At 50.8% G+C, this 18,375-nt stretch overlaps 5 protein-coding genes across 5 annotated transcripts; 2 read left to right on the forward strand and 3 right to left on the reverse strand.

Annotated features, from left to right (window-relative positions):
- Positions 1–1,108: 1,108 nt before the first annotated feature.
- FTJAE_12325 (eukaryotic translation initiation factor 2a) lies at positions 1,109–3,185 on the forward strand (the record flags this gene model as incomplete). The annotated part of the gene is made up of 2 exons (XM_037345359.1): positions 1,109–1,696; positions 1,749–3,185. The coding sequence occupies 2 exons, from the start codon at positions 1,109–1,111 to the stop codon at positions 3,183–3,185; spliced, it is 2,025 nt and encodes a 674-aa protein (XP_037200657.1).
- An 870-nt stretch (positions 3,186–4,055) lies between these two features.
- On the reverse strand, positions 4,056–5,954 carry FTJAE_12326 (major facilitator superfamily transporter; the record flags this gene model as incomplete). Its single annotated transcript, XM_037345360.1, has 3 exons — positions 4,056–4,797; positions 4,858–5,271; positions 5,326–5,954. The coding sequence occupies 3 exons, from the start codon at positions 5,952–5,954 to the stop codon at positions 4,056–4,058; spliced, it is 1,785 nt and encodes a 594-aa protein (XP_037200658.1).
- Positions 5,955–7,801: 1,847 nt separating this feature from the next.
- Positions 7,802–9,525, reverse strand: FTJAE_12327 (nucleolar rRNA processing GAR1; the record flags this gene model as incomplete). Its single annotated transcript, XM_037345361.1, has 2 exons — positions 7,802–9,366; positions 9,420–9,525. 2 exons carry the CDS (start codon positions 9,523–9,525, stop codon positions 7,802–7,804), a joined length of 1,671 nt encoding a protein of 556 aa, XP_037200659.1.
- Positions 9,526–10,224: 699 nt separating this feature from the next.
- FTJAE_12328 (DUF167 domain protein) lies at positions 10,225–10,578 on the forward strand (the record flags this gene model as incomplete). Its single annotated transcript, XM_037345362.1, has 1 exon — positions 10,225–10,578. One exon carries the CDS (start codon positions 10,225–10,227, stop codon positions 10,576–10,578), a length of 354 nt encoding a protein of 117 aa, XP_037200660.1.
- Positions 10,579–15,457: 4,879 nt separating this feature from the next.
- FTJAE_12329 (transcription factor BOM) lies at positions 15,458–18,003 on the reverse strand (the record flags this gene model as incomplete). Its single annotated transcript, XM_037345363.1, has 3 exons — positions 15,458–17,663; positions 17,741–17,890; positions 17,990–18,003. The coding sequence occupies 3 exons, from the start codon at positions 18,001–18,003 to the stop codon at positions 15,458–15,460; spliced, it is 2,370 nt and encodes a 789-aa protein (XP_037200661.1).
- Between the last annotated feature and the right edge of the window lie 372 nt (positions 18,004–18,375).

Below are 18,375 nucleotides of genomic sequence, written 5' to 3' on the forward strand. Positions count from 1 at the left end.
TGTTCTATGGAGTTTCAAACTGATGAATGGAATAAACATGCTCAAAACAACTCTGTATATCAAAAGCACAAGGGGCTCTTGTGGCTCAAAGGCAGTTAATGAATGGCTTAGCACTTGGAATAGAATAAAGGATCCAATTAGGCAATGCATTCGGTGTTCCCGTCGAAACAGCCTAGCATAGGGAAAGGTTCACGGAGCACTCGACGATCTTGGCACGGCTGGTTGTGATTTAGGTTCTGATCAAAGTGAAATCTGGAGCCGCATGCACTGTAAAGGCAAGGTAGGTCAGATATGGATGGACGGGATGTTTCTGAGCCCAAGTGAGACAGTGTCTGGACTGAGTCAAGGGCGAAAGGTTGGCGGTGATTATGCGGTGTGTGGCTAGGTTCTACCCAGTAAGAAAAAAAGGGAGGCCACCTCAGTGGGAGCCTCCACTGGGCTTGGGCACTGGGCTGCCTACCACCTACCACCTACGGATGGATACCTTGCCTCACGTACGGAAAAAAGAATGGGAACCTGGTCCGGCCTAACGAAAAAAATCCATATTTACCTATGCTTGGTGGCCAAAGCCGTCGACTTCTTTCTCTTCCCTCTTGTTTCGTTTCCCTTCAACCAAAAACATCACGGCACTGCCGCGCCAATTCCTCCTCCTTCTCCCTCCCTCTGGGTGACTTGCCGTCTTCTTTTTATCTTCCTTCCGGTCATCGAATCAGTCAGTTCTTGTCTTACAACTTCGCTTTGTCGGCTTCGCTCAATCGCAATCGATCGATATTCCCCCGCCACTTTTTGTTTGTTGCTCCGCGACGACTTCAAACAACAACTCTCGATCCAAAACCCTTTGCGAGTCGGATCCAGCGCTCCTGATCCCCTCTCAAGCGACTATCTGTACTGCTCTTCGTTGCGCAGTCGAGAAAAGTACAACGTTTCTTTTGGCATTTTGCTCTCCCGCTTATTCGCCCAATACGAATCTAAGCCTAAGCTTTCTGCCCCACGATCGCGATATACATCGACGTCGATAAGTGCCCATACACGACACGACAGAACTTTTTGACAACCGGCCCCAAAAAAGACTTACGCAAGACACGAGACACTGTGACTTTCACTAGCCATGGCGTCTCCGCTGCAGTTTGCCTACCGAACCCAGAGGGACATCGGCATCACCGACGCCGCGCCCGTCTATCAGCCTCTCACTGGGTTCAAGAAGCCTGAGGGCAACCTCCGGTGCTGTACCTACTCGCCATGTGGTCGCTACTTCGCTTGGGCCTCTCCCGAGGCTGTCACTATCATTGATCCCTCAACCTCCCAGCAGGTCCTGTCCCTCCCCATCTCCAACGTCTACGAGCTCGGTTTCTCTCCTCGTGGTACTTTCGTCATTACCTGGGAACGCCCTGCCAAGGATGAGAACGGAGATGCCACCAAGAACCTCAAGGTCTGGCGTGTTGTGGAGGAGGATGTCTCTGGTCAGGACAAGCAGCCCCTCGGCCGCTTTGTTCAGAAGCAGCAGCAAGGCTGGAACCTTCAGTACACAGCTGATGAGAAATACTGTGCTCGTCTCGTTACAAATGAAGTCCAGTTTTACGAGAGTCACGATCTCGTCAAGGTCTGGAACAAGCTCCGAGTCGAGGGTGTTACCAACTTTGCTCTTGCTCCTGGCAGCCAAAACCACGCCGTTGCCGTCTTTGTTCCCGAGCGCAAGGTCAGCAAATATCCCAAGCTATTTTCAAGAGGTATATACTGACAACTTACAGGGTCAACCCGCTGCCGTCAAGGTCTTCAACGTCCCTCTTTTCACTAACCCAATCTCCCAAAAGACCTTCTTCAAGGGAGACAAGGTCCAGCTGAAGTGGAACAAGCTTGGCTCCAGCCTTCTGGTGCTGGCCCAAACCGATGTTGATCGCTCAGGCAAGAGTTACTATGGTGAGACCACGCTGTATCTGCTCAGCACCACCGGTGCTTTTGATGCCCGCGTGTCCCTGGATAAGGAGGGCCCCATTCATGATGTTTCTTGGTCACACAACTCGAGAGAGTTCGGTGTTGTGTATGGTACTATGCCTCCCAAGGCCACCATCTTCAATCACCGGGCCGTTGCGACGCACTCGTTCCCGATTGCCCCTCGCAACACTATCACTTTCTCGCCAAACGGTCGCTTTGTTTTGGTGGCAGGCTTCGGCAACCTTGCTGGTCAGATCGATGTTTATGATCTGGAGAAGGATTTCCGCAAGATCACCACTTTTGAGAGCGGTAATCCCAGCGTCTGCGAATGGAGTCCTGATAGTCGCTACATCATGACTGCCACAACCTCGCCCCGACTCCGTGTTGACAACGGCGTCAAGTTGTGGCATGTTAGCGGCAATCTCATGTATAACGAGGATATGGTTGAGTTATATAATGTTGTGTGGCGACCTCAGGGTCCCGAGAGCATTGCTCCTGGTGATCCTTTGACCCCCGTTCCTACGCCTCATGCCTCTGCTACGGCCTTCCTGGGCTCGGTCAAGACCCCCAGCAAGCCCGCTGGTGCTTACCGCCCTCCCGGCGCCCGTGGTCTGGCCACTCCTCTGCACTTCAAGCGTGAGGATGAGGGCGGTGCCGCCCACGTTGTGAGCAACGGACTACCCAACGTCGGCCCCAATGGTTTTGGTCGCCCTCGCCGCGCTGTGCCCGGTGCTGATTTGGCTGATCAAGCTCCCACGGTTAGGACCGTTCCTGGAGCTGAACCCTTGGGCGATGAAAACTCGTCCAAGTCGAAGAACAAGAAGAAGAGAAACAAGAAGAATGCCCAGGGTGAGGGCCGGCCCCAAGGCGAGCCTAACGGCGGAGCTAGCCTGGCGCCTCCTCCTCACGACCGAGGTCACGGCTCCGGCCACGAGGGTCGCAGCCCCGAGCGACGAAATCACCGCAACCGGAGCCAATCGCGTAACAACCAGGCCCGAAGCCGCAGTAACACTCACCGCAACGGCCATGGACACCATGCTCACTCAAGCCAGGGTGCCGGAGGTGGTGCTCCTGATGCTGCACAGAACCCCAACGCCAAGAAGATCCGCAGTCTCCAGAAGAAGGTTCGCGCCATCGAGGACCTTGAGATGCGTCTGGCTGGTGGAGAGAAGCTCGAGGATACCCAGCTTAAGAAGATCAACACCAAGTCGTCCGTGCTTAAGGAGCTCGACGGATTGGAGCAGGGGAACTAAAAGGACGGATGACTTTGGGGGTTGATTGGGGACAATATTTTGGGGTGATTCTTTAGCAGAGGTGACATGTAGTAATAGGTTGGAATCTGTCAGATTGGGAGTGTTGGCGAGCCATAGCGGACTCTGTGATATTGGGCTGTACTTTGTTGGACACCTGCACGGCGTGGATAGGTCGACTTTGTGGTTCTTCTTATGAAGGCAGTCAACCAGGGAGTCTCAAAAGTCATTCGGATAACGGGAGACTTGGTCGGCGTACCATAGTCTGACAGTACAAAATCGCAACAAAAATGAATCTTTTTGTCTACATAAATATTGAATTCCTATTTTTGCATGCAATATGTGCATTATTGTTTTTACAGCATGCGTATTACCCTGTAGCAGATGATGGAGATGATGAAAGATCATATAGAAATCTCCGCCTCTGATTGTTCAACATCAAGCCTCGATACGAGGCCCGGTTAGCTCAATCGGTAGAGCGTGAGACTCTTAAATGAGTACACTATCTCAAGGTTGCGGGTTCGACCCCCGCATCGGGCTGTTCCTATATGTTCCAAATGGGATTGAGTAATCGTTAATTTTTTCTTTTTTGAATCTTCAGTGTAAGTTATCTGGCAGTTGATCTTTCATTTTGCCAGCAAACTGAACCATACCTAGTATGTTAGCACTTTGAGTAGCACACTCTCAGAGGCTAAGTATCTTAGAACAGATAGGTATCATAAGGGCAATTTCTATATTGTGGGTTAAACATGAAACAAGTGATCACCTAAACCTTATTCTTGACGCAGCAACAAGGTGACAGACAATTCCTAACTCCCATTTCATAGAGCTACATATACTGTAAATAAATAGTCGTGTATAGTTTTGTTGTCCTCAACTGCCTGCTGTCTTCTCCAACACTCCTGCTTCCTCAGTCTTTGCATTTTCTGCTTCTCGTTGTTTCTTCCTTTCAAGCTTCTTCTGATACTTGGCTCTCTTCGCATCAAGTCGATCCTGCTCCTCTCTCAGAGCCTTGATGGCCGGACTCTTTGCCCTGATCTTGGCTCCGTATCGCCAGAAAACAAACGGAATCGGAATCATAGCTACCTCCAGGAGGCCCAGAAGTGTTCCAGCCCACTGAGGAGTCATGGCGGCGTACATCTTAGGACCAGCCAGGGGTAGAACACCGCCAGCAATACTTCGAATAACAGCGTTTCCGGCGAGGGCACTGGCAGCGTATATGGAGTACGCGCCAGCCAGATAGTTGGAGCCATAGATGAAGCTGATGGTGTTACCTGCACCGAAAGGGATGCCGAAAGCGATCGGAATCGCCCAATGAATGGTCGCTGGCAGGCATGTCCACGAAAACACAAGCTGGCCGATCGGTGTCAGGATGGCGCCAATGGCCATGACCAGAGCCGTCGCTTCAGGCTGAGGCCTGCCAGTTACTGGATCTCGAGGCTGAGAGTTGATCAGTCGCCGGAAAAGAGGCTCTGCGAAGATGGCAAGCATGGTTCCGACGCCGATGCCCACAAAGGCCAGTCCTGACATGCCTGCATCCCATCCACGGTGCTGAGAAAACACGATAGGATATGCCACGAAACACAGATAGAGGATGGCATAAATCAGCGATATCCTGTGATGTCGTTAGCACACAGGAAACAGGTGGGCGAGCAGAAATGGAACTACTACTTACCAGATGTCCATAAACCACAGAATCGGTTCAGATGCCAACAGAGTGAATGGTCTACTCATGTTGATCTTGATTAGATGACGGGTTGAAACCCTTTGGTCATACTGACACCAATACCGCGGGTCATCGTTCTCCTTGCGTAACCGTGCAGCCTTTTGTTTCAGGATTGCGGGATGGTATGTCTCCTTCACTGTTATCATCATGAGAATTCCAACTCCACCAAGGATCAGAGGAATCCAGTTATCCCATCGCCATCCCAGATACTGGTACACAAACCCCCCAATAATTGGGCCAGTAGATGGTCCGTTCAGAGGCGCGATGGACCACATGGACATGGCTGCAGCCAGATAATCCGGATCCGAGATATCGACGATAGTTCCAGGACTATTCGAGATCATGGCGGCACCAAAGACAGCACTGCAGTTGTGTTAGCACAGCTGTGGCGAGAGGAGATCGGGTGACACCACTTACCCAAAGAAGCGCACAACAATGATTTCTGTTAACGAAGTTGCCAGAGCACATGGCAAGATCAACAAAGCCCATACAGTCAAGCAGACGATGTACACTTTTTGTCGACCGTACAGCTCACTCAGAGGGGCCACAATCAGACTTCCCGCAGCAAGACCAAGCAAATATGTTGTCAAACCAAGCGTTGTCACGGTCGTCGACGCCCCAAACTCCTCGGCCAGGCCAGACACCGATGCAGTGTAACATGTGCTATACAAGACGACGACCCATGTGGAATACGAGACACATACGATGATCCATGCACGATAACCCTTTGACCAGTTCCGGGGATTATCTGGATCACCGTCCTCAAAGAAAACTTCAAAGTCTGGGGGGCGAGAGGCAACGCTGGTCACACTGGTGCCAGTTCTGGTATAAGTAATGGGTTCGCGAGCCTCACGCTCTGCCTCTGTCTCGACATCTGGAGTGAGGGCGTGCTCCAGAGCCTCAAAGACATCAAGGTCGTGGGTGCGGCTGCGGCGTGTTTCAATGGTCCTGATGGGCTCTAGAATTGGCGACGACCCTGTTGAAGAAGCCGAGGAAGACGATTCAGCGCCGTTGGCTGGCGATGCCTCCTCAAGGTCTTCATTCATGGCTGTTGTGAGTTGACTGGCCAGGTGGAATGCGATGGCCGACTTTTACAAGGAATTGTCGTCATGTGCCGACTCAGGTTGGTTGCCCTTGGTTTATAGGACAATACAGTTCACGACACAGGGGGGCAATAGTGAAATGTCTGAATTTTCAGATCAGAGATAAGGAAGAGATAACATTGACGATGACGGGAATACGGCACGCAAGTGAATCAGAACTACAAACAGTTACACCTGCATGGGTAAGTGGTAAATTGCGCCCTAACTAGCTAGGTATGTCCTACAACCGATGTGGGTGCCGAAGGAGCTTTCATCAGCAGTTTAGCCTCTTTCAAGTGGAGATCAACAAACTCTTGTCAGCGCCGGGTGGACCTTTTGGTGGGCTTGTTTGATCACATCTGTTAAGGACTGCTGTGGGCAGGCCTGCAAACACTTAACTCGCGCGTTGTCATGGACCCAGCGGATCAGATAAGCGTCTCAGGTCGGACGAGTCAGCCTAGTCAGTCAACCGATGAGCTACCTATTTCAACCAGATCAGAATTCGACAAGACGTGAACCAAGACCCAGTTGTATAACCGAGGAGCAAAACTGAATAAGAACAATAGGTCATGCTAGATGCGTCATTATACCCCGCAAGCCTTCACTCTTGGCGCGGTTTGCGATATCGAGCTCTCCTTGGTCGGCGCCGAAGTCGGAGATACTCGGCCGAATGTGCCCCCCTTTCGGAGCCGCTCCGGCCCCACGACGGCCGGATCTGAACCTTAAAGGTGGTAAATGCTTGATTGAACCTTGATCGTGAGTTAACTTCAAAGAGTCACATCTGATGTCTCTCCGATAATTCTGGGGTTAGCACATGATTATCTACTATTTAAGCCTCGCTGTCCATGCAGAGTCTATCTATCAAGGTATGTCACTTGTTCAGCTGGATCTTAAGGGCAGCCGTGTAATCTATTGACTTGCTATTAAGGTTTATTATGTTTCTTTGGGCGTAGTGCATGACGCCTTATATTGTGTTTATGACTAAAATTCCATTTTCCTTTATACATTGTCACGATATCACTTCCCTCTCCAAGGGCATCATTGTATAGCCTTAACTACTAATCGCTTTTTCAAGACGGCTCTCGGATATATCCTTGGGTGACGTATTTTATCGAGACTGAGTTCTGTTTGTGTTGTTAATGAGTATTCATTGGAAGCTAACCGCCAAGATTCGTTTTAAGTTGTACATTTATCTCATTGGTTCACAAGTTTATATCAATTAAAGAGGCCATTGCCTGGATAAGCGACGCATTACTTGCCCATAATACATGAATTGGTCAGTATCGGACGAGGCTTAGTTCTTTAGACGTTGTTTGGCTATCATCGTTCGCTCCATTTAAGATGATCAACGTTGAGTGGGCCTCTATGGGCATGGCCGAGCTAGATGAGGGTTTCCTCCAGACACTCTATCCACAAAACAACGAGGTTCAAGTCTTGGTATTTTGTTTTTTTGTATTGGCGAGTCTGCTCACAGCTTTATGGCACGACCCTGGCACCCCTAACTCATATAGATTTTGCTCAACTAGGTAGCAGGTGTATCCTTATTTATACATGACACTCTTGTCCATTTCCACCGAGACATTCTTTTTTCCGGTTCTTCCACGAGAAATTATACTTGTTATGCTTTCCCTCCGGTACGCCATGCACCCAATGAGGTCTCAAAACAAGACCAGTATCAGGAACTATACACATATGTACAATGATTATCTTCACCCAAATTTGGGCCTGGTGTAATGTAACCAGGGTAAGTGTATGCCGTCCAACGTTGAGACAAAATGATGGCCGCCGTGTTGGGCGGGTATAGACTATTTCTAATAGTAATGTTGAAGATCCGAGTTGTTGTTGGCTACTTGAACGCCCATGGGTCGTCCTTGTGCTGGTGCTGGACCTCGAGGCGGTTGTCGGCCTTGACTGGGACCGCTGGGAGCTGATACGGGAGGGTTGTTGGATTTGCTGAGCGGCGGGTAGGCGTCATCATAATCCACCTGTGGCCCGTAGCCGCCCTGCTGGTTCTTGGGCTCAACATCGTCGAGAGATCGATAGTTGTAGCCTCCTCCTCTACCACGACCACCACGACCGCCTCTGGCATTGCCACGGCCGCCACGGTTACCTCGACCTCGACCTCCTCGGCCACCTGAATGATAGCCTCGGGATTCGTTGCGTCCGCTGTAGTGGCCATGGGGGTTTCTCTGGTTCCAGTCCTCGTCGCCGTTATGCTTCCGTTTAGATGTTTTGTTGGCAAACAAACTCTCGTACTCGTCTTCCCTTGGATCCTCTGCCTCGATGCGTAGAATGACCTTCTCACCAACCACAGTTTCGAAAACAAAAGACCTTTCCTGTGGCAGGGGTTGCCAGTTCTGAATCTTTCCCGCGTCCATGGGTCTGATGCCCTTCTTCAATGCTAGCACGACGAGCGGACTGGGGTTGTCGGTATGGAACTTGGCGTGTTGGGGGATAGGTCGAAGCTGTGCTGCCCAAATACTATTCTCAAAACAAGCTGTGCCCACTACCTCCCACTTCATCTTACTGCCCATGCCGCCGACCTTTTCCAGGATACTAGCTGGGCACGGCCGGGGGCAGATGAGAATGTTGTTGCCATGGTACTTCAGCTCATGCTGGGGCATGTTTGGTGGGATATGTGCGAGCTTGATGAGCTTCTTGGTGTCCTCGGGTCCAATCATGTAACCAGTGAAGAACACAGTCTTCTTAATCCTGAGTCGATTCTGGCGTCCTCGTGGGGATTGCTTCGAGACCATCTCGTTGTGGATGTTTATCATGTGCTGAATCTCGGCGACCTCGATCACGGGATCTAGAGTTGTCGCGCAATCAGCCACTTGGATCACTTCAGCTGTAAGAGGGCCGCGCGTTGGGGATATGTTTTGTTGGCGGTTGAACTCGGCGAAGAAGTCGCGGAAGCCTTTGGTGTGTTTCGGTCGATCCTCGTATACGCGAATCTCTTCTGCTTGCTTGTATGTCTCCATCAGGGCCCCGAGAAAGAGTTGCTTGAAGTGCATCGTACTTTGGAACTTCTGGTTTGAGGGGCTCACGGCGGGTTTGAGACCAATCATGTCGAATTCGAGTCCTTTGGCCGTCACCATCTTCTTTATCAACTCAGCGAACCCACGCTCCGAACGACCCGTTAGTAGAACGCAGAGAGCGTCCTTCTGCTTCATGCTCAGCTTGACAAGATCAACAATTTTGTCGTTCCACCAGCCATCCCAGGCACGCTTTTCCTCGATATCGATGCCTTCCCCTGTCGCCGCGAGGATGCGACTATCATGCCACCAGCCGCCATTGACAAACGTTTCCTGATTCGACAATGTCCCAATCGTGGGGCCGTTCCACAGTTGGGGGTTCGGGAGAGGGGTCTTGAATACTGCTTTGTGTTAGATGTATGCTATGTTTCCATTGACTGAGGCGCGAACTCACGAGTGTTATCGAAATCGTAGACGTGCAAGGATTTGATCTTGTCGACGGCTGCAGAGGGTGAATTAGCGTTATGTATGGGAGGGGGAGGGAACGAGATAATGGGCATGATGCAACACGAACCTGGTAATGAGTTGTTCAGAACGGACCATCGCCCCAGAGCTGTGATAGTGTGTTGCGACGCGGTGGCTGTAGGCCCATGATATGCGCTGAAGGCCGAAGCCATGGCGCCTGAGATGCTGAGTCTGCGAAGGCGAGAAGACGCTGATGCTGTTGCTTTATACGGAGATGCAAAGAGCATACAGATGGTCGTACGGGATCGCGGCAAATTAGGATGGAGGAAATGCGAGGCTAGAGTTGAATTGGCGATGGTCGATGATGTAGTTGAGGTCCAAGTTTGTCGACCCTTGAGAATAAAGTGACGGTGGGGCCTTGGAGTTATAAATGCGACGCTACTGGCCCAAGGCAGCTCCAAGGCCTGTACAGGCGACAGGCGCCGCATTTCAGGTCGGGCCAGATGGAGAGAAAGTCACAGGCGGGCGGGTGCTATTCAATTTGGATTTCCATGGATCTCAAGGTGTAAAGTCAATCAAAAGGTGTGAATCATATTTTGTGAGGGCGTATCAGAGCAAGCTCAACAAAGACAACCGCTCACCCGAGCTCCATCCATTACATACTCTCTCTACCTTATTACCCCTCATTAAACTGAACTGAACTGTACTGTACTGTACTCAGCTGGGCTGAGCTGAGCTGAGCTGCAGTTACTTGCATTTCACCTGACACTCTCTATTTTCCTCTGCCCTTGACTATGGCGTCGCCTAGTGCTATTCGCTTCGTCACTGGCACCAAAAAGTCTCCTCTGGGCTCTCTGCATCTTCAGCTTCGCGTGAAACCTGGAGCCAGCAAAAACCGCGAGGGCGTCATAGCCGTCACCGACGATGCAATCAAGCTGTGCGTTTCTGCTCAGGCGAGAGAGGGCGAGGCCAACAAGGCCGTAGTTCAGGTTCTCAGCGGTATATTGGGCGTGCCAAAGTCTAGTCTTCAGCTGACACACGGCACCAAGTCACGCGATAAGACGATTGTGCTGGGTGGGATCAAAGGCGACGGAGAGGATTATGCAAGGAGCATACGGGAGATACTTGACAAGGCAGCCGAGGAATAGTCAAACACGAGTGATAGTACCTTATGCACCCACCTACCTGGGTATACACTATTGGCTGCTTTGTTTCTCTCAACATATGAGCTTCTCATTGGTTGGCGCGGTTCTCTTTGAGATAAAGACTATATTACTCGATTGTTATTGCCTAGAAACGCTTGGGACTGGCTGAACATGTCCTTCCGCTGGTTCCCTGTCGTCATATCGGTTGTGTATGGGATGAGGGTGGCTGACGTTAGAGTATGGCTTATATTCTACCTACCTAGCCTACCTACACTTCATTTAAGCTCACGAAGTAAAACCTTAGAATAAGTTTGACTCTGATGGGAGAAAAGAGTCTTGGAGTTATCCACGTTGATAGTAAAACGCCATGTCCCCTCCCCGGAGGACACATAATTACGTGTGGTGGACCATCAAAGCATAACAACAGATGATCAAGTGACTGTCAAAACTCCTCATGGCTCCTCTTCATGTCAAGTATTGACGTGGCTACATACGGATAAATGCACTGATGAGTGCACTAGCTTCGCCAGGCATCTCTTCCCTTCGAACCCACAGTTGTGAGCATCTCGATGATATCGCACGAGGGGGTGTGGTGTGGGAAAATACCTGCATACAGATACTGCATCGCTATTTTGTCTGTCTGAACCCTAAACGCATGAATACTCGGCAGTGGTATTTGGGTATTTACCGTCTTTTTCCTATCCACAATAATGTTTCATAGAGAGAATGCAGGGCTGCATATCAAGCCCTGGGGCTGAGAAGGAAAAGGCCCACGGACTACTGAACGCGTATGCGTCTCTCTCTCTTTTCTTCTTCTTTTAAATTACCATGCGCTGCCCATCGGCTTTTCTCATCATCATCGATATGTTGAAACTCGATCGATCGGAGGGAAGGGATTGTCACCCTGTCGTTCTGGCCGTGGGTAAAAGAGAGCCCAACTAGAGACAGAAAAAGATCGATGCCCGATATTTGACAGTCCCTTTGATTTGGTCCAAGCGGCTAGGGCGCAAGTGTCCGCTATGTCGGGAGGATTGACAATGTGGTGATCAAGCTGAGGTTGAACAGAGACAGGAGGTAAAACTAACGTCCCAACAAGAGATGGGACGAAGAGTTCTGAGTATACCGGAGGCCTCTGGCACTTCTATTAGGTTTTGCAGAGCAATAGCACCAAGTTGTACGTGTGTATGTACTTGGTGTTCAATCGCTTATCGGAATCTCCAAACAGATTATCAGCGCATGCAACTTGAGGCCCAAAGGATCGGCAATCCCTCACTCACTCAGGTCTAGTTTGTAGATCGATACTTCTCGACCCCTTTGACCAATTTAGACACCCAATATTCACACACCGGCCGGCCGGTAACACACAAGACCCCGCACCCCATCCTGCAGCACAGAGTACCCGATACTTGTTGCCCAGCCCTTGGGATACAAGCCATTACTTCACAGTGCTCAGCGTCATATCGATCGCTAAGAACAGAGGAGCCACAGTAGCGAGGGGTCGGGTTCTTCTCTGTAGCCCCAGCGAAGTCGCACTCCCTATCTTTGGTGCTGAGAGTGACTCTGCTGTGGCTGAATGCCCTCAGCTTGCCAAAACAGGAAGCATGTCTGGCTGATTGACAGATACCATTGGACGCTTGTTGCACAACCCACGGGCGGGATCTTCTCATGTCCCTGCCATGTATATCACAATCTCTGGTCTCTCTTTCTTCCCTCTGAATTGGCAGTTTTCGGGGAATGTATCGACACTTGTCGAGTGAAATGTCTCCAGAAACCTTTCTTCTTTCTCACCGACCTTTTATCACACTCCTCGCAAAAGAACCGCCCCTCAAACGGTCGCCCACGGTGGTATGTAGTCTTTCTTGGCCGCTAGAGCCGCTTAGCATTGCACTACGGGATCCCTTCAGGCCCAGGGTTTGTCGTGAGTTTGTTAGCCACAAGTCCGGCGTTTTGATCGACGACACCCAATGATGGCTCATGTTGAAGATGACTTGTGGCTCAAGGCTCGTCGATCCCCTCATGACAGCGCACGCCCTCAAAGACTAGGCTAGGTAGGTAGGTACCTATTACCTAGTACAGGCTCCAACACCTATCATATGGATGCCGAACCAGTCAGCGTTGTAAATAATCATGTGAGGTTTCACTGATGTCGAAACGCATGTATACTGTATCGCCACCTATGAGGGGAATATGATGTGAACTGTGGCTTATCATTGCTCCCCTGCTGTGGCGAGTACATAGAGTACCTAATTAGTTATGTCCGTCCCTGGCCTAGGTCCCATTGAAGCACACCACAGTTGTCGGGGCCTAGGGGGCCTAATTATGTCCTGTATCATGTCTCATCCGGGCCGTTGACTGACCCTTGCTCAGCTCAGTGAGCCAGCCGAATTGAGGGGGAGGTGGCTTGGGAGAGCAGGTGAGAGTGTTATGTAGAGTGTGTCGCGTACCCGCCCATCACTTTCAATTGACAATGGCGATCCCATTCCCCTGAGGCGCGAGCTTAACCTCGATTGTGGCTAGTAATGACCAGTTGCGCGATCATGACATGGGATTGGGTCCCAATGTCCGGGTACCGCCATGCGCCGGATCCAATGTTTGCATGATAACACAATTTCCCATGTCAACGGGCACCGGGACGGGAGTATGTTGCCGACCGAGATGCTCTTGAACTGCAGACACCATGCATGCACATAGTTGGGTCATGCCATGCCATCGCCGATGAATCGAGACTCATCCGCCAAGCCAACAGCCAACATAGGCGAGGCAACAAAAAAGACCAAAAGGCTCTGAGCCAAAAGGGTTTGTCCCGATGGGGAAGAGTTATTCCATGGATGTCTGGATCGTGCGCGCGTCCTTGTGCTCGGTGAGTTACTCCATCATTCTCACGCCGTGAGCTGGGTGGGCTGTGGGATACCTCACTGCAGCCGCCTCTTATTCCCCTCAAACTAGACAGCGCATCGCAGATTAGAACAAACAGGTGCGACAAATCATATTCCAAGACGCGCCAGGCACCTTGTGCCCATGAAACATCGCTAACACGTCAATGTCCAACAAGACCTTCTATCATTCCTAATCAAGTTGAGCAGAAGCTTGACTCACTTACAAGCCACAACGTTAAATTGATCCTAGACTGTGAAGCTCGACGTATGTAACCCCGGAGAGGAGACACAGTATGATTAGGTTTGTATAGTCTGGGGGAACACGCAAACCCCCTCGCCACAGGTGGCTAAGCTCGGCACTTTGTTCCTTTCCACTCCATCTTGGCAAGGTACTCGGTCGACCAATTGCTATTTACTGAAATAGTAATCTGCTCGGAAAACGGCTCGAAGTCCCCTTGGCGAACTTGATGGCCCCGTGGCAATGTGGCTCATGTCGGTGTAACCCAATTGCGTTGCTATTTCCGAAATCTGGCTTCGCTTTCTCATAGACTAGTTAGACCATCTCTTTGAGTTTGCTGACCTATCCTTTCTAATTATTCATGCCGCTTGGCGCTTGTAGTCACCGGGTAGAAAGTCCGGCTTGGCCAGGATATGGATGTTTGGCTCTTGAATTCCCTACCCTTGTCGCTCATTCGAAACGCATTATCGATGTGCTAGCCACGAAGTGGTAGCCTGGGATCGAGTCGTTATGATTTGTCCATGACACGCATGTAAACAATGCTTCGAATAGCGTGCGCTATTGCACTATCGGTCCTGGGTTCCGTGGGTGAGATGGCACCATCTGACCCTCAGCGACACAAACGCAAGCCTGGTAGTAACGAATAGCGGCCGTTGAGTGTCAAATTGGTCCGCCACCGATATTTGGCCTAAAGGACTCCACAAACGGTTGAAACTGAGGCCCGAGCATAACTAAATGCTATACTACATACCTCAATGCCTCTAGACCTCGCTTTATGGTGAGCACTGCTGTTGTTAGATGAACCATGAAAGATCTAGGGCATGCTTGAGATCTTGAACAAGTGTGGGTATTGTATATGGAATTATATGTACGTCGTGTTCCCCAAGAACAAGATAGATATCCCATCTTACTCGCTCGCCCCGTCTCTTGCTTGCATTACTTCGTAAGTCCTATTTTCGTGTACGCCGGACTCATCCGCCCATGGTATAAGAATGTGATGCATATACGCTTCTGTGTTTTGCTCGAATGCATTCAAGAAAAGATGTAATATCGCAGTAGAAATATGATGATGTTGCTTCCACGTCGGAGGTTGGACAGGCTGACGAGGCTGCCCGTATAGCGAGTTGCACAAACGAATATATGTTGCTTGGCGGGATGTGGATTTATGTAGCGAAGATCCACACGCTTACATTGTTTTCGAACAATGCGGTAACAGGCGCCAAGAGTGTGCGCTCATCTTCGTATCGGGCAATCCGGCCATTTCCACATGAGTGCATCTCGGCTTGCCAGGGTGCTGTCCGTTGATGAGAGAATTAAGGGCGGTCCAAAAATTCTCACTAGTACTTCTGCTCGACGCGAGAACAGCCGCCCATCCCATCCATCGTCTGCCAAATCCTTATGGCATGCGTCAAAACAAAAAGGGTACTGAAGTAGTTGCCACGGCTGTCACAAGTGTGGCAGCAAAGAATGAAGAAGAAAGGTGAAATAGAATAGTCAGAATAAGAAGAAAAACCGGTGGTATCATTTTTCAATAAGAGTAACAATCGTCAACGCCCCGGAGCCAACAATCCCAATCCGTATATGTATGTGATCGTGTGTCCAACCTGGCGACAGGCCGAGAGACCCCAGCAAAACAGTACAATCCCAAGTCTAGACCCATATGTTGCTTATCGCCGCAAACTCATCGCCGTGCGTACTCAAGGTAGCATGGCGGGAGTTAAATAAATAAATAAAAAAGGACACAAAGAAAAAGGGGGGGATAGGGAGATTAGAAACTAAGACGGAGAACGAAACCACTTGTTGCTTTGTCGTTGGATTCTGCAATGTCTTCGTTGGCATCGACAGCCATTTCCCATTCCCGCTTGACTGCCGGTCCAGTAACTTCTTGTATCTCAAGCGTCATGTCTTGACCTTCCTTGAGCTCTTGTACCACATCGTCGTCCATCTCCACCTCAAGGCCGTTCTGGATGGAATGGATTGTGCGGAGTATTCGGGCAGGGTCGATGCCCCACTTGGCCGCGATTCGGTTGTTGAGTTCCTGAAGACTACGTTGCATCAGGTAAATAGCGCGGTGGTAGTCCGAGCTTCCGGGCTCGTTCGGATTCCTTCGTTGAATGTAGAAGCATGCCACAGGCTTTGGACTTCGCTCCTGGGGTGGGCGATAGGACGAGTCGACACCTAGAGCCTCGATCCATCCACTAAGACTGCCATCATCGTCACCCTTGGCAATTCTGGTGGGTTGTTCAGACCCTTTCCGTGATATGTCACCCCCCGCTACTGAGTCGAAGTTCTTCCATTGACCACCAGCACCAATACCGGATGCCTGTGATGCCAAGGACAGAGAGCTGGGTGAGGGGGAAATCATAGAGCCTGCGACAGAGCTTCGTCCGCTTCTGGCCTGCCAGTTGGGACCTTCGCCAGGCTTGGTCAGAGGCGATATATCCCCAGGAAGCGAAACAGGGTGCAGATCTGGGTCGTCGGGCTCATCGCCCCGAAGGAATAATACACTGACGGGCCGTGTACTAGTGAACATATCCTGCAGCGTTTGGAGCTTGAAATGTAAGTCTTCTTCCATGGTAGCTCTTCCACCACCGCCTGCAGAACTGGCTGAGGACATAGACCATGTTCGCTTATGCTTCTGAACTTTGCCAGGTCTTTGCGGCTCTCCGATCTTTGCAGCTCCACTTGAGCGTTTGCGCTTGCCAAAGTCCTTGAGGCCACTCTCGGCCTGTGCGATTTGCTGCTTAAGCTTGTCGATAGACTTTTTCACATGTGCCACGTCGTTAGACAGCTTCCTCTCCGCTCCATGATCACGGAAGAGCTTGACTTTGCAGTAACAAATCTCAGGATTGGCGTCGGCCGCTGGCTGTGAAGGATCGCACGGCACAGGGTGAGTCTTGGCGCAGAGTCTTACAGGAATACCCTTGACACCCTTCGAGTGGCTGAAATCGGTAGAGAGGAAGTTGAAGCGAACTGCAATGTTAACCTCGGGAGGGCCATTGATCCCTGGTGTCCAGGTGACACAGAAGCCATCAAAGGATGACGATTCAAGCTCCACACGGGTTCGCTTATCGTCACCTTCAGCTGGCTGGCCTGCCTCCACGTATTCAACTGCTTGAAGCTTTCCGCCTCTCTGGTGTGCCTCGTTAGTGCCTCTGCCTTCTTTCCAGAGACCCCAGCATACACCGGGTCGCTGTCGTTGCTGTTCATCCTCAAAAGACACCCGCACGAAGGTGCGATATTTGGTTCCAGGGGCAACAGGCATGGTAGCATTTGTATCGGCAACAGAAAGTGAGTAAGCCTGTCCCTTGTTCAGATAAGTGACGGGGATTTCGTCAGCATGCTTGATCATGGCTGTAGGAGCGTTGAGGGTTGAGTGAAATCGGAATTTTTCTGCTGAGGCCGGAAGAGGATGGGATATAGGACCACTTGAGAACTGTCTTGTTGGCATGTTCATCATGGGTGTATTCTTGTGAAGGGTAGCACCAATGGATGACATGCGCTCTTCAGACGGGTCCGAGTCCATGGGCGATCCATCTTGATCCATGGTCTCATATCCTGTGTCTTGGTGAACGAACGTAGAGGGCGCAAAGGTTGGCTGGGGTGGTGGCGCTTGAATGAACGGGTTGAAATGGTGAAATTGATGTGGTTGCAGTGTCTGAAACCCCGACATATCCATCACTGGTTGAGCTGGGCCAGGATGCAACGAGTCCCCCGATGTTGGCATAGACAGCGGTGTGTTAAGTCCCATTCCCAACCCGAGAGTCGGAGTATGCAGGTCGCCGGCCTGTGGGTGAAATAGTGTATTAGTGCCTCCAGGTGTAGGTGTGTAGTAGCCAGGTGGTGCATTAGCGAAGCTGGCGAATGACATGGAATTCGGATCTAAGAGAGAGGGAGTAAATCTCCAAGGGTCGTTAGTCGCCCTAGGGGTTGGATCTTGATCACGGAATGCATCTTGGGTGAGGTTCTGGTTCCTGTGTAGGATGTTAGTAAACACTGCCCAGGTAGCCCAGGTGCAAGCACCATGGTACAAAGTCGCAAAAGCACATACCGGTCGGGTAGAGGCACAGCAGGCACGTTCTCGGCGCCAGTAGTTTGTGACAGGCCTGGGGCAGTAGCAGAAGTACTGGCAGCAGCGAGGTCAGGGAACTGCTGGCGGAAATTGGCCAACAGTTCATCGCCCGGCTTCTGTGAGCTCGTCCTAGGAAAGTATTGTGTTAATAAGTGAAAAGTAAGGGTTTCAGCCTATACTGCGAGGCCATAGCAGCGCAGAAGCCCGAACTAATCGTATGGTGCGTACCTTTGTCGAAACATGTCGAGACGAGCGTGCTAGGCCGTCTCAAGACAGCAACAATGTGGATAGCGCAGCGCGGAAGAACAATGTCTTCGAGTTTGGACGATCGGCAATGTTGCTAGTTTGCGAACAGAATACGCAGGCGCAAGTTTCGAAGATACGTTATTAGATAAAGCAGTTGCTGCGGCTATTCATTGATCTTGAGGTGCAGCGTTCAGTGTACGTATTGTTGCGACAACGGGTTGTGGTGGTGCTGGCGCTGGCCGAAGCGAAGCAAAACGGAAGCGGAAAGCGGAAAGCGTTAATCGCGGTAAGCCGTTAGACGCGTTATAACGGCGAGGCAGGGTAAAGCGACGAGCCAGCTGTACTGAGCGAGTGTTGACAGAGGTCGA

This window comes from Fusarium tjaetaba (genome assembly GCF_013396195.1).
Source record: "Fusarium tjaetaba strain NRRL 66243 chromosome Unknown NRRL66243_c0000330, whole genome shotgun sequence".
Classification (NCBI taxonomy): Eukaryota; Fungi; Ascomycota; class Sordariomycetes; order Hypocreales; family Nectriaceae; genus Fusarium; species Fusarium tjaetaba.